Source organism: Salmo trutta, chromosome 5 (genome assembly GCF_901001165.1).
Source record: "Salmo trutta chromosome 5, fSalTru1.1, whole genome shotgun sequence".
NCBI lineage: Eukaryota > Metazoa > Chordata > Actinopteri > Salmoniformes > Salmonidae > Salmo > Salmo trutta.
In genome coordinates this window covers 48,256,515-48,282,952 of record NC_042961.1, presented here as the reverse complement: position 1 = coordinate 48,282,952, position 26,438 = coordinate 48,256,515, and the positions used below count along the sequence as shown (strand labels likewise).

The 26,438-nt window shown below is 40.9% G+C and overlaps 2 protein-coding genes and 1 pseudogene across 3 annotated transcripts; 1 reads left to right on the top strand and 2 right to left on the bottom strand.

Moving 5' to 3' along the window:
* Positions 1-9,217: 9,217 nt before the first annotated feature.
* LOC115194312 (uncharacterized) lies at positions 9,218-11,517 on the top strand. The gene is made up of 6 exons (XM_029753933.1): positions 9,218-9,260; positions 9,411-9,773; positions 9,890-10,240; positions 10,414-10,554; positions 10,763-10,824; positions 10,947-11,517. The coding sequence occupies exons 1-6, from the start codon at positions 9,218-9,220 to the stop codon at positions 11,076-11,078; spliced, it is 1,092 nt and encodes a 363-aa protein (XP_029609793.1). The 3' UTR covers positions 11,079-11,517.
* Positions 11,518-12,806: 1,289 nt separating this feature from the next.
* LOC115194948 (uncharacterized) lies at positions 12,807-16,338 on the bottom strand (annotated as a pseudogene).
* Positions 16,339-23,916: 7,578 nt separating this feature from the next.
* Positions 23,917-26,070, bottom strand: LOC115194314 (uncharacterized). Of its 2 annotated transcripts, none has more exons than XM_029753935.1 (6): positions 25,959-26,070; positions 25,454-25,816; positions 24,958-25,308; positions 24,710-24,841; positions 24,545-24,594; positions 23,917-24,429 (listed from the first exon to the last, which is right to left on the bottom strand). In XM_029753935.1, exons 1-6 carry the CDS (start codon positions 26,002-26,004, stop codon positions 24,286-24,288), a joined length of 1,086 nt encoding a protein of 361 aa, XP_029609795.1. In that variant the 5' UTR covers positions 26,005-26,070; the 3' UTR covers positions 23,917-24,285. The 2 variants fall into 2 exon arrangements, with proteins under 2 accessions (XP_029609795.1, XP_029609796.1); XM_029753936.1 differs by having other exon boundaries at positions 25,454-25,691; positions 25,959-26,012.
* Positions 26,071-26,438: the final 368 nt, after the last annotated feature.

The window sequence follows — 26,438 nt, the reverse complement described above, 5'->3', positions numbered from 1 at the left end:
TGAGCCACAGGGAAGACTGCTAGGCCTGTCTTTTAATATAGGTCCTGGATGGCAGGAAGCTTAGCCCCTATGATGAACTGGGCCGAACGCACTACCCTCTGTAACGCCATTACAATCGGATGCCGAGCAGTTACCATAGCAGGCGGTGATGCAACCAGTCAAGATGCTCTCGATGGTGCAGCTGTAGAACTTTTTGAGGATCTAGGAACCCATGCCGAATCTTTTCTGTCTCCTGAGGGATAAAAGGCGTTATCGTGCTCTTATCACAAATCTCTTGGTGTTCTTGGACCATGACCACCACAGCCCTGTCGATGTGAATATGGGCCTGTTCTGTTCTCCTTTTCCTGTAGTCCACGATCATCTCCTTTGTCTTGCTCACCTTGAGGGAGAGGTTGTTGTCCTGGGACCACACTGCCAGGTCGCTGATCTCCTCCCTATAGGCTGTCTCATCATTGTCGGGGATCAGGCCTACCACTGTTGTGTCATCAGCAAACTTAATGATGGTATTGGAGTCGTGGTTGGCTACACAGTCATGGGTGAACAGGGAGTACAGGAGGGGACTAAGCACGCACACCTGAGGGGCCCCCGTGTTGAGGATCAGCATAGCAGATGTGATGTTGCCTACCCTTACCACCTGGGGTCGGCCTGTCAGGAAGTCCGGGATCCAGTTGCAGAGGGAGGTGTTTAGTCCCAGGGTCCTTAACTTAGTGATGATCTTTTGGGAGCTATGGTGTTGAATTCTGAGCTGTAGTCAATGAACAGCATTCTCACATAGGTGTTCCTTTTATCCAGGTAGGAAAGGGCAGTGCGGGGTGCGCTTGAGATTGCGTCATCTGTGGATCTGTTGGGCGAACGCGAATTGGAGTGGGTCTAGGATTTCCGAGATGATGGTGTTGATGTGAGCCATGACCAGCCTTTCAAAGCACTTCATGGCTACCGACGTGAGCGCTACGGGTTGGTAGTCATTTAGGCAGGTTACCTTAGCTTTCTTGGGCACAGGGTCTATGGTTGTCTGCTCGAAACATGTAGGTATTATGGATACAGTCAGGGAGAGGTTGAAAATGTCATTGAAGACACTTGCCAGTTGGTCCGGGCGTGTTCTGAGTACACATCCTTGTAATCCGTCTTGCCCTGCAGCCTTTTGAATGTTGACCTACGGAGAGCGTGATCACACAGTCATCTGGAACAGCTGCTTTCATACATTCATCTGTGTTGCTTGCCTCAAAAGGAGCATAAAAGGCATTTAGCCCTTCTGTTAGGCTCGCATCACTGGGCAGCTCGCAGCCGGGTTTCCCTTTGTAGTCTGTAATAGTTTTTAAGCCCTGCCACATCCGACAAGCATGAGAGCCGGTGTAGTAGGATTCAATCTTCGTCCTTTACTGACACTTTGCCTGTTTTATGGTTCGTCTGAGGGCATAACGGGATTTCTTATAAGTGACCTGTTTCGTGTCCCGCTCCTTGAAAGCGGCAGCTCTTTAGCTTGTTGTGGATGTTTCCTGTAATCCATTGCTTCTGGTTGGGATATGTACGTACGGACACTGTTGGGATGTCGTCGTCGATGCACTTATTGATGAAGCCGGTGACTGAAGTGATATACTACTCAATGTCATTGGATGAATCCTGGAACATTTTCCTGTCTGTGCTAGCAAAACAGTCCTGCAGCGTTGCATCCGAGTCATCTGACCACTTCCGTATTGAGCGAGTCACTGACACTTCCTGCTTTAGTTTGTGCTTGTAAGCGGGAATCAGGAGGATAGAATTACGATCAGATTTTCCAAATGGAGGGCGAGGGAGACCTTTGTACGCATCTCTGTGTGTGGAGTTAAGATGGTGAAGTTTTTTTCCTCTGGTTGCAATTGACATACTGGTAGAAATGAGTTAAAATGGATTTAAGTTGGCCTGCATTAAAGTCCCCAGCCACTAGGAGTGTTGCCTCTGGATGAGAATTTTCTTATTTGCTTATGGCTTTATACAGCTCGTTGAGTGCGGTCTTAGGGCCAGCGTTGGTTTATGGTGGTAAAGAGACGGCTACAAAAAATATAGATGAAAACCCTCTTGGTAGATAGAGTGGTCTACAGCTTATCATGAGGTACTCTACCTCAGGCGAGCAATACCTAGAGACAACCTTAATATTAGACATTGCGCACCAGCTGCTGTTGACAAATAGACACACACCCCCACCCTTGGTCCTACTAAATAAACTAAACTAAAGCGCCATTGACTTGATTTGATTTGGAGCAGTCACAGGGACTTTCATATACACTGCTGCTCACTATTGAAAGATAAATAAATTGCAGTCCTGCAAGGTGCACTTCTCCATTCACATTTTGTCAATAGTTTCTCAAAACTGCTTAGTCACAATGTGTACATTGTCATATCTGAAATCTGTCTCAACAATATAAATACTGTATATTCATCTCAATCCAAGGTGGCGTAGCAGTCAGGCGTCTTTTGTCTTCGTCTTGTCTTGTCCCGTGTATATATCTTTAAATATATATGTTTATCTTTCTTCTTCGCATATATTTTTTATATTTTTCTTAATAAGCCCAACTTCAACATACTCTCCTGCAACCCGTCTCACCCAATGTCGTATGGATCTGCTATTTTCTTTATTTTAAAACCGGAACCCCAACAAAAGTTATCCAGCTAACTAACTACTAGCTAGTAGTCAGCTAGCCACTGCTAGCGGTCATCAGCTAACCTTTAGCCTGGACAACTCCTGCCAGTCTGCACAGCGCGATTCAACCCAGAGATTTCCACCTGGCTACCCCTACCCTGGTCAACAGCCCTGCACCCCCCACGGCAACTTGCCCAAGCCTTCCCCATTTCACCCAAATCCAGATAGCAGATGTTCTGAAAGAGCTGCAAAATCTGGACCCCTACAAATCAGCAGGACTAGACAATCTGGACACTCTCTTTCTAAAATGATCAGCCGAAATTGTTGCAACCCCTATTACTGTACCCCTGTTCAACCTCTCTTTTGTATCATCTGAGATCCCCAAAGATTGGAAAGCTTCCATGGTCATCCCCCTCTTCAAAGGGGGAGACACTCTAGACCCAAACTGCTACAGAACTATATCTATCCTGCCCTGCCTTTCTAAGGTCTTTGAAAGCCAAGTTACCAAACAGATCACCGACCATTTCGAATCCCACCATACCTTCTCCGCTATGCAATCTGGTTTCCGAGCTGGTCATTGGTGCACCTCAGCCACGCTCAAGGTCCTAAACGATATCATAACCTCCATCGTTAAGAGACAATACTGTGCAGCTGTATCCATAGACCTGGCCAAGGCTTTCGACTCTGTCAATCACCAAATTCTTATCGGCAGACTCAACAGCCTTGGTTTCTCAAATGACTGCCTCGCCTGGTTCACCAACTACTTCTCAGACAGAGTTCAGTGTGTCAAATCGGAAGGCCTGTTGTCCGGTCCTCTGGCAGTCTCTATGGGGGTGCCACAGGGTTCAATTCTCGGGCCGACTCTTTTCTCTGTATACATCAATGACGTCGCTCCTGCTGCTGGTGATTCTCTGATACACCTCTATGCAGACGATACCATTCTGTATACTCTGGCCCTTCTTTGGACACTGTGTTAACTTCTTACATCTACACGTTCCGCTAGCGGAACGTCTGCTCCAATATCCAATGATGGGCGGGGCGCGAAATTCAAACTCCTCTAAATCCGAAAACTTACACTTTTCAAACATATGACTATGTTACAGCTATTTAAAGACAAGACTCTCCTTTATCTAACCAAACTGTCCGATTTCAAAAAGGCTTTACAGCGAAAGCAAAACATTAGATTATGTCAGCAGAGTACCCAGCCAGGAATAATCACACAGCCATTTTTCAAGCTAGCATATCATGTCACATAAACCCAAACCATATCTAAATGCAGCACTAACCTTTGATGATCTTCATCAGATGACACACCTAGGACATTGTGTTATACAATACATGCATGTCTGTTCAATCAAGTTCATATTTATATCAAAAACCAGCTTTTTACATTAGCATGTGACGTTCAGAACTAGCATTCCCACCGAACACTTCCGGTGATTTTACTAAATTACTCACGATAAACGTTCACAAAAAGCATAACAATTATTTTAAGAATTATAGATACAGAACTCCTCTATGCACTCGATATGTCCGATTTTAAAATAGCTTTTCGGATGAAGCACATTTTGCAATAATGTAAGTACATAGCCCGGCGTTACAGGGCTAGCTATTTAGACACCCACCCAGTGTAGCCTTCACCAAAATCACATTTCCTATAAGAAAAATGTTCTTACCTTGCTTGTTCTTCATCAGAATACACTGCCAGGACTTCTACTTCAATAACAAATGTAGGTTTGGTCCCAAATAATCCATCGTTATATCCAAACAGCGACGTTTTGTTCGTGCGTTCTAGACACTATCCCAACGCTAAATCTCGGCCACGAGCATGACGCAAAATATGACAAAAAATTTCGAAATATTCCATTACCGTACTTCGAAGCATGTCAACCGCTGTTTAAAACCAATATTTATGCAATTTATCTCGTAGAGAAGCGATAATATTCCGACCGGGAATCTGCCTGTCTGTAAACTGAGGAAAAAACCAAAAGCCGGGGGCGGGGCGTGTCACGCGCCTAAGGCTTAGTCCATTGACTGACCACTCAGCTTTTGCTCTCGTGTGCTTCAGCCAGGGCTTTGAATGACATCATTCCTGTTTTTCCCGGGCTGTGAGACTCCATTGTTGACGTGACAAGTGTCACGTAAGAGCAGAGATCCTTTGTAAACGATAGAGAGAATCAAGAAGGGCAAGAAATGTTCAGACAGGGTACTTCCTGAACAGAAGCATCTCAGGTTTTTGCCTGCCATAGGAGTTCTGTTATACTCACAGACACCATTCAAACAGTTTCAGAAACTTTGGAGTGTTTTCTCTCCAAAGCTAATAATTATATGCATATTCCAGTTTCTGGGCAGGACTAATAATCAGATTAAATCGGGTACGTTTTTTATCCAGCCGTGAAAATACTGCCCCCTAGATGTAACAGGTTAACTAACCTCCAGACGAGCTTCCCACAGGCTCCAAGTCAAACCCACTGGCTCCAGGTCATCTATAAGTCTTTGCTAGGTAAAGCCCCGCCTTATCTCAGCTCACTGGTCACCATAGTAGCACCCACCCGTAGCACGCGCTCCAGCAGGTATTTTTCACTGGTCACCCCCAAAGCCAATTCCTCCTTTGGCTGCCTTTCCTTCCAGTTCTCTGCTGCCATTGACTGGAACGAATTGCAAAAATCACTGAAGCTGGAGACTCATATCTCCCTTACTAACTTTAAGCACCAGCTGTCAGAGAAGATCACAGATCACTGCACCTGTTTGAATGCTGGCGGTGCTTTCACTCTAGTGGTAGCATGAGACGGAGTCTCCAACCCACACAAGTGGCTCAGGTAGTGCAGCTCATCCAGGATGGCACATCAATGCGAGCTGTGGCAAGAAGGTTTGCTGTGTCTGTCAGCGTAGTGTCCAGAGCATGGAGGCGCTACCAGGAGACAGGCCAGTACATCAAGAGACGTGGAGGAGGCCGTAGGAGGGCAACAACCCAGCAGCAGGACCGCTACCTCCGCCTTTGTGCAAGGAGGAGCAGGAGGAGCATGGCCAGAGCCCTGCAAAATGACCTCCAGCAGGCCAGAAATGTGCATGTGTCTGCTCAAACGGTCAGAAACAGACTCCATGAGGGTGGTATGAGGGCCCGACGTCCACAGGTGGGGGTTGTGCTTACAGCCCAACACCGTGCAGGACGTTTGGCATTTGCCAGAGAACACCAAGATTGGCAAATTCGCCACTGGCGCCCTGTGCTCTTCACAGATGAAAGCAGGTTCACACTGAGCACGTGACAGACGTGACAGAGTCTGGAGACGCCGTGGAGAACGTTCTGCTGCCTGCAACATCCTCCAGCATGACCGGTTTGGCGGTGGGTCAGTCATGGTATGGGGTGGCATTTCTTTGGGGGGCTGCACAGCCCTCCATGTGCTCACCAGAGGTAGCCTGACTGCCATTAGGTACCGAGATGAGATCCTCAGACCCCTTGTGAGACCATATGCTGGTGCCATTGGCCCTGGGTTCCTCCTAATGCAAGACAATGCTAGACCTCATGTGGCTGGAGTGTGTCAGCAGTTCCTGCAAGAGGAAGTCATTGATGCTATGGACTGGCCCGCCCGTTCCCCAGACCTGAATCCAATTGAGCACATCTGGGACATCATGTCTCGCTCCATCCACCAACGCCACGTTGCACCACAGACTGTCCAGGAGTTGGCGGATGCTTTAGTCCAGGTCTGGGAGGAGATCCCTCAGGAGACCATCCGCCACCTCATCAGGAGCATGCCCAGGCATTGTAGGGAGGTCATACAGGCACGTGGAGGCCACACACACTACTGAGCCTCATTTTGACTTGTTTTAAGGACATTACATCAAAGTTGGATCAGCCTGTAGTGTGGTTTTCCACTTTAATTTTGAGTGTGACTCCAAATCCAGACCTCCATGGGTTGATAAATTGGATTTCCATTGATTATTTTTGTGTGATTTTGTTGTCAGCACATTCAACTATGTAAAGAAAAAAGTATTTAATAAGATTATTTCTTTCATTCAGATCTAGGATGAGTTGTTTAAGTTTTCCCTTTATTTTTTTGAGCAGTATATTTCGCCACTATGGCCTATTTATTGCCTGACCTCCCTCCTTATCTTACCTCATTTGCACACTCTGTATATAGACTCCTTTACTATTGTGTTATTGACTGTATGTTTGTTTATTCCATGTGTAACTCTGTGTTGTTGTTTGTGTCACAGTGCTTTGCTTTATCTTGGCCAGGTCGTAGTTGTAAATGAGAACTTGTTCTCAACTAGCCTACCTGGTTAAATAAATGTGAAATAAAAAAAATTAAAAAAAATCTAAGATGTTTATTTTTACTGCAAGGCTTTTCTCTTGAAGAGAATGAATTGTACTCTTAGTGACATGAATGTTTGTGGTTTAGATGCAATGAGGTGTATGTAGAGAGTACGTGGTGAGGACTGAAGGTCATTGCTGGGGGTTAGAGATGAGTTTTGCTGAGTGTTAAATCTATTTAGGGTACTCAGAACACCACAGAGGTGTTTTCAGGATATATCTAAAAAAAGAGTTTGAGACAAACTAAAACACCAGTCAATAGATGCATATCCTGTTGGGGCTAGGGGGCAGTATTTTCATGGCCGGATAAAAAACGTACCCGATTTAAACTGGTTACTACTCTTGCCCAGAAAGGAGAATATGCATATTATTAGTAGATTTTGATAGAAAACACTCTAAAGTTTCTAAAACAGTTTGAATGGTGTATGTGAGTATAACAGAACTCATATGGCAGGCAAAAACCTGAGAAGATTACAAGCAGGAAGTGCCCTGTCTGCGATTTTGTAGTTCTGCTTTTGTTTGTCTATCGAAACTACAGTATCTGGGGGTTATGTTGCACTTTCTAAGGCTTCCATTGGCTCTCTAAAGCCGCGAGAAAGTGGATTGGGGGGTCACCTATCTCTGGGCAAAGTAAAGGAGCACTGTTTGTTAGTGGACTGCCTGAGGACAAAGGGAATGGAAATGCGCGGTCACGAGAGATCACCATTTTTTTCTTTCCCCTCTTTGAATGAATACAAGGTTGTCCGGTTGGAATATTATCGCTATTTTACGAGAAAAATCGCATAAAAATTGATTTTAAACAGTGTTTGACCTGCTTCTAAGTACGGTAATGGAACATTTTGAAAAAAAATTGTCACAAAATGCGCTCGCACGTTACCCTTTGAATAGTGACCTGAACGCACGAACAAAACGGAGGTATTTGGATATAACTATGGATTATTTGGAACCAAAACAACATTTGTTGTTGAAGTAGAAGTCCTGCGAGTGCATTCTGACAAAGAACAGCAAAGGTAATCCAATTTTTCTAATAGTAATTCTGAGTTTACTGAGCCCCGACGTTGGCGGGTGTCTGAATAGCTAGCCTTGATGGCCGAGCTACGTGCTCAGAATATTACAAAATGTGCTTTAGCCGAAAAGCTATTTTAAAATCTGACACCGCGATTGCATAAAGGAGTTCTGTATCTATAATTCTTAAAATAATTGTTATGTATTTTGTCAACGTTTATCATGAGTAATTTAGTAAATTCACCGGAAGTTTTCGGTGGGTATGCTAGTTCTGAACATCACATGCTAATGTAAAAAGCTGGTTTTTCATATAAATATGAACTTGATTGAACAAAACATGCATGTATTGTATAACATAATGTCCTAGGAGTGTCATCTGATGAAGATCTTCAAGGTTAGTGCTGCATTTAGCTGTGGTTTGGATTTTTGTGACATATATGCTTCATTTGAAAATGGCTGTGTGATTATTTCTGGCTGGGTACTCTCCTGACATAATCTAATGTTTTGCTTTCGCTGTAAATCCTTTTTGAAATCGAACAATGTGGTTGGATTAAGACCCACCCCTCCTCTGAACTCCACATTGATCTTGACTGTTCCAGTGTGACCTGGCGATTATATACATTTCTAACTTGCTGTAGGGGCCAAGCTTCGCCTCATTTAAATGTAAAAACACTCAGATAGAGGATAATTGTTCAGTAAGTGTGAAAGCTGATACTAGGATGGTTTCATGAGTCTCAAATCCTCACCAATAGTGACTGAGGTTGACTCACTGTATACATTGTTTTTGTAGAAGTGTACCAAAAAATGTATATAATAATTTAGCAAATATCTGAACTCTTACTTTTGATGATAATGGTTGTAAAATGGACCTCTGGAACCTGCCTTTATGCCTGTGTGATATTTCAATAAACATGTTTTTATTTCCTAAGTTTATTGACTTGCCTAATTTTTACCTCTTACTTGCACGAGGTATGAAAGTATCGCATCTTTATTTTTATTTTTAAAAGTTGCCAAACTCATCGGAGTTCACTTCCTATGATGAAAAAATACAAACCAGTAACTCTGACTTTACATCATTTGAAGGGCTGCTCTAACTATGGTATGTCACAGGACTCATGTTAGATTGTAGTTTTTATCACATGCTTTATGCCTGTTGAGACAGCCAATAATACCACTTAGTTCAGAGTTTCCACCTACTTCATAATGATTAACCAATGAGTGTCATCATATAAAAGGTGCCTTGTTGTCAGACCCCACACACTATACAGTTCAGAAAGGACATGATGATTATATATTGGACAATCTTTTTGTTTTACGCCAATTTTGGTAACTAAGAAATATTAATATGGTTCCTTTTATTTTGTATATCATCGTCTTTTGAATCCATTTTAATGACTATGTAGTCTGAATAATGATAACAATGTATATTTCTGTACTATAACTTTGTCTGATTTATTTCGTTTTTTTGCTTCACAGGTTGTGCACTTAACAAGGATGTAATCCAACCAGACCCTGTGATAGTTACACAATTGGGACAAAGTGTATCTCTCACTTGCTTTTCTCGATCTCATTTCATCAGAGTCTCTTGGTTCAAGCAAACTGTTGGAGAGAAGCCTCTTCTCATGGCATCATCATATTTTCACACTAAAAACAGTTTTTATTCCAACAACTTTAACAAAGACTTTACTGAGACTAAACGTTTGAGTGTGAAGAGTGGAGTTGACAGCTGTAACCTGACCATCTCCAAGACAGAGTCAGGGGACTCAGCTACATACTACTGTGGTGCTATGGTAGAGAGCGAATTAAAATTTGGAGAAGGAACTGTTTTAATTGTCAAAGGTAATATAAGTCGCTTTTAAAAAGGTTTGTAATGATGTGTGTTCATATAATGCTAAATTAACGAACCCAGCAGGAAAATAGAATGTACACACAATGAACTTACTCACTCTCTTCAGATTCAGGGTGCAACAGCATGTCTGTGCTCCAACAGCCTTTGTCTGAGTCAGTCCAGCCAGGAGACTCTGTCATTCTTAATTGTACAATAAACACTGAGACCTGTGCAGGAGAACACAGTGTCTATTGGTTCAGACATGGCTCAGGAGAATACCATCCAGGAATCATTTACACCCATGGAGACAGGAATGATCAGTGTGAGAAGAGCCCTGAGGCTGGGTCTCCTACACAGAGCTGTGTCTACAACCTCCCCAAGAGGAACCTCAGCCTCTCTGATGCTGGGACTTACTACTGTGCTGTGGCCTCATGTGGGGAGATACTGTTTGGGAACGGGACCAAGCTGGACATCGAAGGTAAGCTGTGCATAACCAAAATACCACACATTTTCTCTCAAATGTGTGGTAAATTTAATTCCATGACTTTCAATTCGTATTAGATTTGAAATATAACTTGTATATCTAATTTGTATGCCAAAATCACTGAGGAATAAAGAATAATGGAAAATAATCAAGCCTTGTTTTTTAAGTTTCAGACCTGTTGGGCGATCAGAGTAATCTTCTTTTCCTCACCAGTATATCTTGCCTGACAACTACTGTGATTCTGAGTGTGATTGTCAACGTTATCCTCTGTGTGAGAATGAAGAGGTCACGATGTGAACACTGTGCAGGTACATTAAAAGTCTTCATACTAATAGTAATAGTAATAATAGTTACATTTCAAAAAGAGGAATGAAGGCTCGCCCTCCTTTTACCACTTCCCACTCTGGCCTACTACATTTTGAAGCAGAAAATATGACATTCACAGCAGTATGTGTTTTTATTTGTAAAGAAGAAAAGGTTTCCAATATAATGAATGCTTTGACATTTGCCTTTTAGTAGGGACCCCTTTTCAACAAAGCCACTATGGGAATCCTCATGCCAACACTTCAGAACAACAGGTTAGCAGGATCAATTGTACTGTATCAAGAGTGAGTCTGGAGAAGTTTGTTAAAGCAAAAGATTACAGCATTAGATTTGACCCAGAGTCTGAATTGAGTAAGTCTGTGTTTCATCCCTATAGCTCCACGGTGACGATGACGGCCTGAACTACACTGGCCTAAAGTTCACTGATAGGAAGCCCAGGAAACAGAGGAGAGAACAGAGAGAGGAAGAAACCATCTACTCTGGTGTGAGTTATCAAGTCAGGATGTGACAGTCCTCCAAACAGCATCATTTTAAGTTGAGCCCTACTGACCTCCTTTTTGAGCTTGACTGTGTCCGTGCGACTTGGCTATTTTGTACTTTCCTCATTTGTTGTAAAATGTAATATTTGGGTCTAGCTGAAGAGACTGTCTCTGCATTGTCATACTCTCCCACTATCAATGTAGAATCATTCAGATGCAGAGCATAATTGTTCAGGAAGTGTGAACGCTGATGGTTTCAGAACTCTCAAATCCTCAGCAATAGTGGCTGAGGTTGACTGACTGGATACATTTGCTTTTGTAAAAAGAAGTGTAGCACAAAATACTGTATGTTTAATGATTTAGCAAATGTCTGAATTCTTCCTTTTCATGATAATGGTTGTAACATGGAACTCTGTAACCTGCCTTTATGCTTGTGTGATATTTCAATAAACATGTTTTTATTTCCTACGTTTATTGACTTGCTCAATTCTTACCAGTTATTTGTATGAGGTAATATTATGTTTGAATTTCTTCCACTTTCACATTAGTGTTTTGTGTACATCGTTGACAATTGTGTACAAATTACAATTAAATCCATTTTAATACCACTTTGTTACGCAATAAAAATGAAGTCTTCCAATGTTGGTGTAGACTTTCTATAAGCACTGTATGTGCCACCAGTCTCAGAAACCAACTCAAATGATGAAAAAATCCAAACCAGTAACTCTGACTTTACACCATTTGAAGATGAATATCAGAACTCTTTGATAGCGTAAGCATTTTAAAAGAAACACATCATTGATTCATCAATGAATACAGACTGTATCTGTATGTAAGTTGAGAATCCTGTCTAAGAATAATTTACACCTATGGAGACACAGCTGTGTCTACAACCTCCTCAAGAGGAACCTCAGCCTCTCTGATGCTGGGACTTACTACTGTGCTGTGTCCTCATGTGGGGATATCGTATTTGGGAATGGGACCAAGCTGGACATTGACCATAAGCGATATTTCTGACATTTCTGAAAATGTCTAACGTACTTTCACGTTGCTGTGAACAAATTGAATGTCTGGTTTAACAACATTTCCTGATTCTAATCTATTACTCTCTGTATTTCCACAGATGGTTGTAAGGAGGACCAGGTTCTCTTGGTGTACTGTCTGGGTGTAGCGTTGGCTCTTTGTGTCATCTTCATCATTGTCCTTGGTTGTGTTATTTAATAGATGACCAAGAAAACATCTCTGCTGTGCAGAGGTATGCGTTATCATTGCCTACAATATATGTAGAATGGTGCCGGAGAGGATGGCTGACATTTTACGTATCAGCTTTCACACTTACTGAACAATTATGCACTATCTGAGTGTTTTTACATTTAAATGAGGCGAAGCTTGGCCCTTACAGCAAGTTAGAAATGTATACAGTCAAGATCAATGTGGAGTTCAGAGGAGGGGTGGGTCTTAACGAGAGTCTTATCTTTCAAATGGTGTAAAATTTTTGAGAAATTCATATGTTTGAGAAATTGAAGTTATAGCATTTGTAAGGTTTTTGTATTTCGTGCCACGCTCTTCCACTGGCTGTTGAATAGAGTGGGATGCTCACGTCCCACGTTTCCCATAGAAGATATTCACAGTGCATTATGCAACCAAAAATAGCTTTGTTACATTGAGCATCAGCCGAATATGGTTGTTGCACGCTAAATCTGTGGTCGAAATTTAAGGACAGAGAAAAATATCAAATCAAACAATCTCTCTATATGAAAGCAGTTGAACGTTTAATTTGATCTAAAATGCACAACAGTATCAATCTTAAAAGGAGCTTGACAGAATAAAATTGTAACACACAATGAAAAAGCCATAGTTATACATACAGTGTAGAAATCATAAAGTCAATGCAAGTTATTAAAGACCAAAAGTCTACGTTTCAAGCCATGTTTTGGCTACTCACCCGAGTACACAGTGTCTCTCTCCATGGCGACCCTCTGTCTACTCTGGCATTTACTTTCTTGTGGACGACGTTCAGAGCTGCGCCATGGAGTGTGTCAGCATCTTGATCCGGAGAGGAATACCACAAATAAAATATATATATTTGGTATTAGACTAAAATATTTATAGTGAAACGACACCTTTAGGTAAATGCCTATTTTTAATGCAGAGAAAATACATTGAATCAGCAACAGCTGGACAAGTGTTATGTCTGTCTTCCTGGTTATGAGAACTGGGGACTGAAGGAGTACTTGACTGAGGGTGCGTTCCTGTAGACAAACACATGGTGGAATCATCATCATCATCATCATCATCATAATGTCATCATCATCATCATGCATTGAATTAACCCATTTTCATGACTAAAACATGTAATAATACTGCACCAACAGTTTAAGTATATATTGTGCACAATGATAACACTTAACTCTGCACAGCAGAAAGGTTTTCTTGGTCTTCTTATACAAAACACAACCAAGGACAATGATGAGGATGACACAAAGAGTCAACGCTACACCCAGACAGAACACCAAGAGAAGAATGTCCTCCTTACAACCATCTTTGGTAATACAGACAGTGATAGAGGATTGATTCAGGACATGTTGCTCTACCAGACATACAATTTATTCACAACAATGTGAAATAATGTTAGACATTTTCAGACATGTCAGAAATATCGCTTTCGGTCAATGTCCAGCTTGGTACCATTCCTAAATAGTATCTCCCCACATGAGGCCACCGCACAGTAGTAAGTCCCAGCATCAGAGAGGCTGAGGTTCCTCTTGGGGAGGTTGTAGACACAGCTCTGTGTAGGAGACCCAGCCTCAGGGGTCTTCTCACATTTATCACTCCTGTCTCCATGGGTGTAAATGATTCCTGGACGAGATTCCCACCTTACATACAGATACAGTCGGTATTAATCGATTAATCAATGATGGGGTTCTCTTTAAAATGCTTAAGCTATCAAAAATATGTGCTATTTATTCTCAAATGGTTTATAGTCAGAATTACTTGATTGCATTTTTCATAATTTGGGTTGGTTTCTGAGACTAGTGGTACATACAGTACCTATAGAAAGTCTACAGTAACATTGGATTTGTTCACATTTTATTGTGTTACAAAGTGGGGTTAAAATGGATTTAATTGTAATTTGTCAACGATTTACTCAAAAAACGAATGTCAAAGTGAAAGAAATTCTAACATAAGATTACCTCGTACAAATAAGTGGTAAGAATTAAACGTAGGAAATAAAAACATGTTTATTGACATATCACACAAGCATAAAGGCAGGTTACAGAGTTCCATGTTACAACCATTATCATCAAAGGGAAGAGTTCAGACATTTGCAAAATCATTAAACATACAGTATTTTGTGCTACACTTCTTTTTACAAAAGCAAATGTCAGTCAACCTCAGCCACTATTGCTGAGGATTTGAGACTTCTGGAACCATCTGAGTATCAGCTTTCACACTTGCTGGACAATTATACTCTGCATCTGAATGATTCTACGTTGATATTAGGAGAGTATGCCAATGCAGTGACAGTCTCTTCAGCTCGGCCCGACTATTACATTTTACAGCAAATGAGGAAAGTACAAAATAGCCAAGTCACACGGACACAGTCAAACTCAAAGTTAAGGTCAGTAGGGCTCAACTTAAAATGATGCTGTTTGGAGGACTGTCACATCCTGTCTTGATGACTCACACCAGAGTAGATGGTTTCTTCCTCTCTCTGTTCTCTCCTCTGTCTCCTGGGCTTGGTACTCTTCTTTTCAGTGAACTTCAGGGCAGTGCAGTTCAAGGCATCATCGTCAACGTGGAGCTATGGGGATGAAACACAGACTCCCTCAATTCAGACTCTGGGTCAAATCTAATGCTGTAATCTTTTGCTTTAATAATCTTATCCAGACTCTTGATACAGTACAATTGATCTTGCTAACCTGTTGGTCTGAAGTGTTGGCATGACGATTCCCATAGTGGCTTTGTTGAAAAGGGGTCCCTGCTAAAAGACAAATGTCAAAACATTCACTATACTTGAAACCGTTTCTTGTTCACTAATAAAAAAGACATTCTGCTGTGAATGTCATATTTTCTGCTTCAAAATGAAGTAGGCTTGTGAAATGAAAACAATGTCCAGAGAGGGAAGTGATAAGAGGAGGGCTAGCCTTCACTCTTCTTTATGATCTATAACTATTATTACTATTGCTATTAGTATGAAGACTTTTACTGTACTTGCACAGTGTTCACATCGTGACCTCTTCATTCTCACACAGAGAAGAACGTTGACAATCACACACAGAATCACAGCAGTTGTCAGGCAAGATATAATGATGAGGAAAAGAAGATTACTCTGATCACCCAACAGGTCTGAAACTTAAAAAACAAGGCTTAAATATTTTCTATTATTTTTTTCCTCAGTGCTTTTGGCATAGAAGTTAGATATAAAAGTTATATCATGTGAAATCTACTATGAAATAAAGGTGATAGATTTACATATTGATATTTCCCACCATTTGAGAGAAAATGTATGGTATTTTGGTTATGCACAGCTTACCTTCAACATCCAGCTTGGTCCCGTTCCCAAACAGTATCTCCCCACATGAGGCCACAACACAGTAGTAAGTCCCAGCATCAGAGAGGCTAAGGTTCCTCTTGGGGAGGTTGTAGACACAGCTCTGTGTAGGATACCCAGCCAAATGGCTCTTCTCACAAGAAACCATCTACTCTGTCTCCATTGATGTAAATGATTCCTGGATGGGATTTTCCTGAGCCATGTCTGAACCAATAGACACTGTGTTCTCCTGCACAGGTCTCAGTGTGTATTGTACAGTTCAGAGTCACAGTCTCCTGGCTGGACTGACTCAGACACAGGCTGTTGGAGCACAGACATGCTGTTAGAACCTGAATCTGAAGAGAGTGAGTAAGATAATGGAGTGTATGTAACAGTGTAGGTTTCGTCCCTCTCTTCGCCCCAACCCGGGCTCGAACCAGGGACCCTTGCACAGATCAACAACTGACACCCCACGAAGCATCGTTACCCATCGCACCACAAAAGCCACGGCCCTTGCAACGCAAGGGGGAACCCTACTTCAAGTCTCAGAGCGAGTGACGTCACTGATTGAAATGCTATTAGCGCGCACGCACCACCGCTAACTAACTAGCCATTTCACATCGGTTACATGTACATTTTATTTTCCTGCTGGATTCATTAATTTAGCATTATAGGAACACACTTAGGTATCGACTTAAGTTACCTTTGACAATTAAAAAAGTTATTTCTCCAAATTTGAATTCGCTCTCTACCATAGCACCACAGTAGTATGTAGCTGAGTCCCCTGACTCTGTCTTGGAGATGGTCAGGTTACAGCTGTCAACACCTCTCTTCACACTCAAACGTTTAGTCTCATTGAAGTCCTTGGTAAAATTGTTTTAATAAAAGGTCTTTTGAGTGCCATAATATGATGATGCCATGAGAAGAGGCTTCTGTCCAACAGTTTGCTTGAACCAAGAGACTTTGATCAAATGAGATCGACAAAAGCAATTTAGTGATACACTTTGTCCCAGGTGTGTAACCATCAAAGGGTCTGGTTGGATTGCATCATTGTTAAGTGCACAACTTGTGAAGCAAACAAACTAAATAATCAAAGACAAAATTATAGTACAGAATTATACATTATTATCATTATTCAGACTACATAGCTATTAAATGGATTAAAAAAGACTGACATTAAAAAAAGTAGAAGCATCCACATGTATTTTTCTTACTTACCACAATTGGCGTAAAACAAAACAATTGTCCAATATATAATCATCATGTTACCGTCCTTTCTGAACTGTGTGGGGTCTGACAACAGGGCACCTTTTATATGATGACACTCATCGGGTAATCATTATGAAGTAGGCGGAAACTCTGAACTAAGTGGTATTATTGGCTGTCTGAACAGGCATAAAACATCTGATTAAAACTACAATCTAACATGTGTCCTGTGACATACCATAGTTAGAGCAGCCCTTCAAATGATGTAAAGTCAGAGTTACTGGTTTGTATTTTTTCATCATTTGGGTCGGTGGCTGAGACTACTGGTACATATGTCCTCTTTGACATACACAAGGGGGTTTACATTGCATTTCTCACTACATGTCTGTAGAAGGCAGTTCAAGCTTTCAGGATGAAGTGAACTCTGGTGAGGTTGGCACCTTTTTGACAAAATAAAGATGTGATCCTTTGATAACTGGTGCAAATAATTGATAAGATTAAGGCAAGTCATTAAATGTAGGAAATAAAAACATGTTTATTGAAATATCACACAGGTATAAGGGCAGGTTACAGAGTTCCATGTTACAACTAGTATCATGAAAAGGAAGAGTTCAGACATTTGAAAATCATCATATACATTTTGTTTGTACACTTCTACCAAACCAAATGTATCCAGTCAGTCAACCTCAGCCACTATTGGTGAGGATTTTAGACTTCTGAAACCATCCTAGTATCAGCTTTCATACTTTGGGGGAAATTATGGTGAAGCTAGGCCCCTGCAATGGCATTCTACAGCAAATCAGAAGTGTACAAAATAGCCAGGTCACACGGACACAGTCAAGATCAAAGTGGAGTTCAGAGGGGGGTGGGGCTTAACTTAGAATTATGCTGATCACAGGAGGCTGCTTAGGGGAGGTCAGCTAATAACAATGACTGGAATGGAGTGAATGGAATGATATCCATATGTTTGATGTGCTCAATAGCATTCCATTTATTCAGTTCTAGCCATTACTATGAGCCCGACCTCCCCAATTAACGTGCCACCGGCCGCCTGTGATACTGATTGGAGGACTGCTACATCCTGTCTATCTGACACACCAGAGTAGATGGTTTCTTCCTCTCTCTGTTTTCTCCTCTGTCTCCTGGGCTTGGTACTCTTTTTTTCAGTGAACATCAAGGCAGTGTAGTTCAGGGCATCATCGTCACTGTGGAGCTATGGAGATAAAACACAGACTCACTCAATTCAGACTCTGGGTCAAATCTAGTGCTGTACTATTTAGCTATAATACTCTTATCCAGTCTCACTCTCGGTAGAGCAATTCTGCTAACCTGTAGGTCTGACGTGTTGGCATAAGGCTTCCCATACTGGCTGTGCTGAGAAGGGGTCCCCGCTAAAAGATTAATAACAAAATATTCAAAACACTTGAAACATACTATGTATGTCATATTTTCTGCTTCAAAATAAAGTAGGCTTGTGAAATGAAAACAATGTCCAGAGAGGGAAGTGATAAGGAGGGCCAGCCTTCACCCTTCTTTATGATCTATAACTATTATTACTAATGCTATTAGTATGAAGACTTTTACTGTACCTGCACAGTGTTCACATCGTGAACTCTTCATTCTCATGAAGAGGAAAATGTTGACAATCACACTCAGAGACACAGCCGTTGTCAGGCAAGATATAATGATGACAAAAACAAGCTTAATCTGATCACCCAACAGATCTGAAACTTAAAAAACAAATATACAGTACTTTAAAATGATTTTCTACTATTTCTTCTCAAACACTTTTACCCATAGACTGGTGATGTTGGCTAAAAAGTTCAGGATCTGCTATCTCTTCACAGTTATATAAAGTGACAAAGCCCTATAGTGCTTCCGGAAAGTGTTCAGAACCCTTCCCTTTTTCCACATTTTGTTACGTTAAAGCAATTTTCTAAAATGGATTAAATAATTGTTTTCCCTCATCAATCTACACACAATACCCCATAATGACAAAGCAAAAACAGGTTTTTAGAAGTGTTATAAAATGTATTAACATTTTTAAAGCATAATACCTTATTTGCTATGAAACTCGAAATTGAGCTCAGGTGCATCCTGTTTCTATTGATCATCATTGAGATGTTTCTAACACTTGATTGGAGTCCACTGTTGTAAATTAAATTGATTGGACATGATTTGGAAAGGCACACACCTGTCTATATAAGGTCCCACAGTTGACAGTGCATGTCAGAGCAAAAACAAAACCATGAGGTTGAAGGACTTGTCCATAGAGCTCAGAGACAGTATTGTCGAGGCACAGATCTGGGGAAGCGTACCAAAAAATATCTGTAGTATTCAAGGTCCCCAAGAACACAGTGGCCTCCATCATTCTTAATTGGAAGAAGTTTGGAACCACCAATACTCTTCCTAGAGCTGGCCACCCGGCTAAACTGAGCAATCAGGGAAGAAGGGCCATGGTCAGGGAGGTGACCAAGAACTCGATGGTCACTCTGACAGAGCTCCAGAGTTCCTCTGTGGAGATGGGAGAAGGAAAACCATCTCTGCAGCACTCCACCAATCAGTCCTTTATGGTAGAGTGGCCAGACGGAAGCCACTCCTCAGTAACATGCACTTGACAGCCCACTTGGAGTTGGCCAAAAGAAACCTTAAAGTCTCTCAGAGCATGACAAACAAGATTCCCTGGTCTGGTGAAATCAAGATTGAACTTTTTGGCTTAAATGCCAAGCGTCACGTCTGGAGGAAACCTGGCTCGCTCATCACCAGGCCAATACCAACCCTACGGTGAAGCATGGTGGTGGCAGGATCATGCTGTGGGGAATATTTTCAGTGACAGGGACTGGGAGACTAGTCAAGATCGAGGGAAAGATGAGCGGAGTAAAGTACAGAGAGATCCTTGATGAAATGACAGAGCTTGAGAGGATCTGCAGAGAAGAATGGGAGAAACTCCTGAAATACAGTTGTGCCAATCTTGTAGCGTCATACACAAGAAGACCTGAGGCTGTAATCGCTGCAAAAAGTGCTTCAAGAAAGTACTGAGTAAAATGTTCATATTTCACATTTAAATTTGCAAACATTTCTAGAATCCTATTTTTGCTTTGTCATTGTGGGGTATTGTGTGTAGATTGATGAGGGAAAACATATTTCATCAATTTTAGAATAAGTCTGTAAAGTAACAAAATGTCAAAAAATTCAAGGGGTCTGAATACTTCCCGAATGCACTGCTATGTAGGACACCCAGCCTTAGGGCTCTTCTCACACTGATCACTCCTGTCTCTATGGGTGTAAATGATTCCTGGACAGGGTTCTCCTGAGCCATGTCTGAACCAATAGACGCTGTGTTGTCCTGCAAAGGTCTCAGTTTGTATTCTACAGTTCAGTCACAGAGTCTCCTGTCTGGACTTACTCTGACAGACTTCTTAAGAGGGTGACAGTGTAAGATCATTGTGTGTAAATTTTATTTTCCTGCTATATTTATTTATCGCCAATTTATTTGAATTTTATGGTGCAAAATGAAAATCCAAAATTAGGGAAGGAAGTTAAGTTATCTTGGACAATTAAAGCAATTAAAAGTTGATTTTGCCCACTAACATTTCACGACAGTCGTATGTACAGAGTCTCCTAGCTCTATCTTGGAGATTGTCAGGTTAAAGCTACCATCTTGTCTCTTCACACTCAGACGTTTAGTCTCGTTAAAGTCCATGTTAAAGTTGTTGACATATGAACTCTCTTGAGCGTAGTGAAATGATGATGCTATCAGAATACGTTTCTCTCCAAAGGTCTGCTTTAACCAAGCAACATAGGTCATCATATCAGATTAACAAAAGCAAGGGAGAGACACAGTACCTCCCATCTCAGTACAAGGTTCTGGTTGAACACTGTCCATAGTCAATGCACAAACTGTAAAATATAAAAATATAAATCGATCAAAAATCATTTCTACCCATTATAAAGACAGTACATCTCTTATACTTCTCATACTCATACTGCAACTAATGTAAATGGAATCAAAATACCATGGCATGAAATTATTTGAAAAAGAATCCACTTTTAAAATTCTTACTTACTTATCGAAGTTGGTGTAAAACAAAAACATTGTCCAATGTCATATCTTCATTGTAATGTCAATCCTTTATGTGCTGTATAGTGTGAGGGTCTGACAACGGGGCACCTCTTTTATGATGACACTTTACATGTAGCCGTTATATAGTAGGAGGGAACAATGAACTGAGAGACTCTATTGGCTGTCTGAACAGGAATTAAAGCTACAGTTTAGCAAGTGTGTTTACAATAGTTTGAGCAGCCCCGATAGACTTTTAAAGAAGACAATCAAGTCAGAGTTATTAGATCAAGCTGATTAAATAGTGGCTTGATACACTGCTTATTTATTTGCGAAATGAAACTTATTAGGACCAATTTTTTTGTTGATGTTTGGACAAACAGTAAAGGATCATATTCCGCTCTCTAATGCCTCTGGTACTGAGCCCATCCCAACCCAGCCTAGCCCAGAGGTAAAATTAATGCAAAATGTAGTAAGTTTCTCGCCGACAGCATACTGTATACAGCCTCCATTTTTGGCTCTTGGTTTTCATCTTAGGCCTCCAACATTAAATAGTATTATTAGTGTGGCAATAGCATGGCCTTTCAATTTCAGACCTTTGTTGGTTTCTAATGCCCTTTTAAATATGGCACAGGTATATTTTTGGCCTTTTTAATATCAGCCCAGATCATCTAAATAACCTCAGTAGTGCCACTGTACAGTGCATGTCTCTTTTAAGTATATTATGTCTCTGTAATACTTTGTCTTTGTAATACATGTCTTCTTTGATATAAGTGTACATTAAGTATTTGAAAGAAAACAAATATTATTTGTCCAGCTGGTCATTCAACAGTTACAATACTCCAGATGACCAGTAGAAGGTCTATTGTGTCTAGAATATGTCTTGTCATTTACAGTATAAAGGTGAAAGGGGGTAGAGCAGAGTGCGTATGGGTAAACAACTTAATGAAACAAGTCTACTGTATGTCAGTCTCATTCCCTGTATATCCTTCACAGAAACATACACTGACTGATGTGTAACACCTAAGAGTGCATGTATGATTGGACACCAGTCAACCAGTCAACTTTCCAAACAAATACATGACACATTTGATCCACTCTGTTTTTCTCTCTGGTTAGTGTGATTGTTATGAGAAGCAATCTATCAAGAAGGAGGATCCTCCTCTATTGGTCTCCTTCTTACCGAGGAACCTGCAGTAGTTTTTGTGCTGTCTGATTGAGAATGTACTGAAAGTTCTCCCATGACATCATCATAAACTCACCCCTCCCCCTGATCCCATCGATATAGAATAGATAGTGCTGTATCACACATGAGACAGTTAACTCAGAGAGTTCAAATAGTTTTCATCAGCAGTTCTTGGTGGTTTGTAACTGATTTCAGATAACTAAATATATATTTCAGTCAGTTTAATAAATAACTGTTTTGCTGTGGCTGTAAGCTGTCAGGGGCAACATGAACAACAAGTAAAGATAGTGAGAACAACAGTGACACCACATAGACATCCTGCTGAAAACCACACAGAGACACAGAGAGCAGGTAGCAGGGTCTTGTGTGCACAAAGCCAGCAGGCCCACCTGACCAAACCGTAGATACAGCCTCACCTTGGGATTACAGAAGTCTGCAGAGTACTTGGGAACTTGTTCACTGTGTGGGGGTGGGTGTAAATAGGTTGCGTCCCATTCTTATTCAACCACTCCCTGGAACTCCATTTTTTTTAAACTACACGTAAACATTTGTCATTGTCTTCGTCATTGCGTGGCTCCTCCTGATAACTTAGCTACACTTTATAATAACTTAGTTGATGTTAGTGGTAATGATCCAGTGATGTAGAATGCCAGGCCTGTTTGAGGCATGTGAATACATGATGCAGAAATGGGTTTATAGCATGTTATATATTTCTAATAAGCATGTACTAACTATATTACCTTGTTTTAGATTATTAACAGCCACACATTGAGTTTATTGGGCACTTGTTTGACAACTATTTCGGCCTGACACAAACTATCACAGGAAAGTACGTTTTCAACGATTCAACATTTTGAACATTTTCACAACTTCTAAATATTAATGCGACTCTACTGGTGAAACAGTCACAGGAACTTCAATATACACTGCTGCTCCATATTGAAAGATAAATGAATTGCAGTCCTGCAAGGTAGACATATACGTTCACATTTTGTCAACGGTTTCTGAAAACTGCTAAACCACAATGTGTACATTGTCATATTTGAAATCAGTCTCTCAACAATATACTGGTGAAATTATATTCAGCTAAGATTTTTATTTTTAGTTCAGGCTTTTCTCATGAAGAGTGTGACATGGTTGTCTATGGTTTAGATGAGCTGAGGTGTGTGTCGAGAGCGTGTGATGAGGACTGACAGTCATTGCTGGGGATTAGAGATGAGTTTAGCTGAGTGTTAAATCAATTTAAGGCATTCCGAACACTGCAGAGATGTTTTTAGGATACATCTAAAAATAGTTTCAGACAACTAAAACACCAGTCAATAGATGCATTGTTACAGTGCATTATGCAACTAAAAAGAACTTTGTGACATTGAGCGTAAGCCGTATACGGTTGTTGCACACTGAATCTGTGGGTGAAATGTGAGAACAGAGACAAATATGAATGCAACCTGAACAAGATCTCCATATGAAAGCTGTTTAAGGTTTTATTGGATCTACTGTAAAATGCACAACAGTACCAATGTTAATAAACAAATTAGGGACATTTAGGCAGTCTTGATACAAAAATTTTAACAGAAATACAATGGTTCATTGGATCAGTCTAAAACTTTGCTCATACACTGATGTCATCTAGTGGCCAAAATCTAAATTGTCCCTTGGCTGGAATAATACATTATCGCATTTCTCTTTCATTTCTTTAAAAAATATATTTTACCAGATCTATTGTGTTATATTCTACTACATTCCTTTCACACCTCCATAAACTTCAAAGTGTTTCCTTTCAAATGGTACCAAGAATATGCATATCCTTGCTTCAGGGCCTGAGCTACATGCAGTTAGATTTGTGTATGTTATTTTAGGCAAAAATTGAAAAAAAGGGGGTAATCCTTAAGAGGTTTTAATTCTGGATCGGTGTCCTTTCCACGGGACGGTTGAGCTAACATAGGCTAATGCGATTAGCATGAAGTTAAAAGTAACAGGAAAAATTCCCAGGACATAGACATATCTGATATTGGCAGAAAGCTTACATTATTGTTTATCTAACTGCACTGTTATTTACAGTAGTTATTACAGATAAATATTACCATGCTATTGTTTGAGGAGAGTGCGCAATTCTGAACATGAAAGTTATTAAAAGGAGCTTGAACAGAATACAACTAATTGAAACACACAATGAAAAGCCATAGTTATAAATTACAGTGTAGAAAACACAAAATCAATGCACGTTATTAAAGAGCAAAAGTTGATGGTTCAGTCCATGTTTTGGCACCTCACCCCAGAGTACACAGTGTCTCTCTCCATGGCGCTCCTATGTCTCCGGGTCTTTGGCATCTTGTGGATGACATTCAGAGCAGCGTAATGGACCGACGTGAGTGTGTCATCGTCTTCTTGATCCTAAGAGGAATAGCAAAACAAATTCCAAAGACATCAGGAAATGACCTGATATTTTGATAGAAGGATCTGTTTACAGTTCATCCAAAAACGTTATATATCTTTATGGTCTGCGTACCTGGTTATGAGAACTGGCGACTGCCAGACCACTTGTCTGAGGGTGCGTTCCTTTTAGAAAAACACATCATCATCATCATCATCATACAATCAGTTTCATGACTAAAATGTATCGTATACCACACCAACAGCTTAATCATATATTGTGGGCAATGATTACGCTTACCTCTGTATAGCAGAGATGTTTTCTTGGTCATCTTACACAAAACACAACCAAGGACAGTGATGAGGATGACACAAAGAGCCAATGCTACACCCAGACAGTACACCAAGAGAACATGTTCCTTCTTACAACCATCTGTGGAAATACAGAGAGTGATAGAGGGTTGATTCAGGACATTTTGCTCCACCAGACATTGAGTTTATTCAAGGCAACATGAAAGAATATCAGAACATATCAGAAGTATCACTTACGGACAACATCCAGCTTGGTCCCATTCCCAAACAGTATCTCCCCACATGACGCCACAGCACAGTAGTAAGTCCCAGCATCAGAGAGGCTGAGATTCCTCTTGGGGAGGTTGTAAACACAGCTCTGTGTAGGAGACCCAGCCTCAGGGCTCTTCTCACACTGATCACTCCTGTCTCCATGGGTGTAAAGGATTCCTGTACGGGATTCTCCTGAGCCATGTCTGAACCAGTATACACTGTGTTCTCCTGCACAGGTCTCAGTGTGTATTGTACAGTTCAAAGTCACAGAGTCTCCTGGCTGGACTGACTCAGACACAGGCTGCTGGAGCACAGACATGCTGTTGGACTCTGAACCTGAAGAGAATGATGGAGTAAGATCATAGTGTGTAAATTGTATTTGCCTAATATATACTGTACATTTAGTGCCACATTCTAAAGTATATTTCTAATTTAATGGTGCAAAATTTAAATCCCAAATGTTTGAAGGAAGTTAAGTTACTTTTTACAATCAATACAGTTCCTTCTCCAAATTTGACTTTGCCCACTTTCATAGCACCACAGTAGTATGTAGCAGAGTCCCATGGCTCTGTCTTGGAGATGGTCAGGTTAAAGCTGCCAACTCCTCTCTTCACACTCAGATGTTTAGTCTCAGTGAAATTCTTGTTAAAATTGTTGAAGTAAAAATGTTCTCCACTGGAAAGTGTCGATGTCATGAGAAGGGGTTTCTGTCCAAGAGTCTGCTTGAACCAAACAACATCGGCATTCACATCAGTTGGCCAAAAGCAAGTAATATTCACACTAGCTCCCCGGTGAGTAACCATCACTGGGTTTGGTTGAACAATGTCCTTGGTTAATGCACAAACTGTAAATACAAACAAACATGGATCAAAGATCAAGATAAAGACTGAAAAACATCTAAAATACTTGCTTCAAGTAATTCAAATGGATTCTAAAAGCCAATAATATATCGATTGTTTTAAAGTATCTAAATCAAAATGTCTTACCGGAGTTGGCATAAAACAAAAAGATTGCCCAATGTCTGATCATCATTGTAACGTCAGTCCTTTCTGCACTGTATAGAATGAGGGTCTGACAACGTGGCACCTTTTATGTGATGGCACTTTACATAGCTTTTATACAGTGTAGGAGGGAACTCTGAAACAAGAGATTGCATTGGCTGTCTGAACAGGAATAAAAAGTACTCTAGCAAATACGTCGTTGTCACGATTCCCACCGACGGTGGCGCCCCCTCCTGCTCGGGTGGCGCTCGGCGGTCGTCGTCACCGGCCTATTAGCTGCCACCGATTCCCTTTTGCTTTTCCCTTTTTTTATTATGTGACACCTGTTGTCAATTAGCCATTAGAGGGGATATTTAGTTTAGCTGGCCCGCTCCTGTTCGTGCGGGATTAATGATTGTTTCTTGACAGACGGCTTATGTTCGTGTCGACGTTGTTTGACGCCGTATGTATTTTCTCCCCTGTGTG

Bases quoted from the DNA above. Each gene is read 5' to 3' on its own strand.
- LOC115194312 (XM_029753933.1), top strand. From the start codon at position 9,218: ATGATTATATATTGGACAATCTTTTTGTTTTACGCCAATTTTG. The intron at 9,774-9,889 runs GTAATATAAGTC...CACTCTCTTCAG, and splicing joins AACTGTTTTAATTGTCAAAG to ATTCAGGGTGCAACAGCATG. The intron at 10,825-10,946 runs GTTAGCAGGATC...TCATCCCTATAG, and splicing joins CCAACACTTCAGAACAACAG to CTCCACGGTGACGATGACGG.
- LOC115194314 (XM_029753935.1), bottom strand. From the start codon at position 26,004: ATGATGATCAGACATTGGGCAATCTTTTTGTTTTATGCCAACTCCG. The intron at 25,817-25,958 runs GTAAGACATTTT...TTGTATTTACAG, and splicing joins TTTGTTTTATGCCAACTCCG to TTTGTGCATTAACCAAGGAC. The intron at 25,309-25,453 runs GTAACTTAACTT...CATTCTCTTCAG, and splicing joins AACTGTATTGATTGTAAAAA to GTTCAGAGTCCAACAGCATG.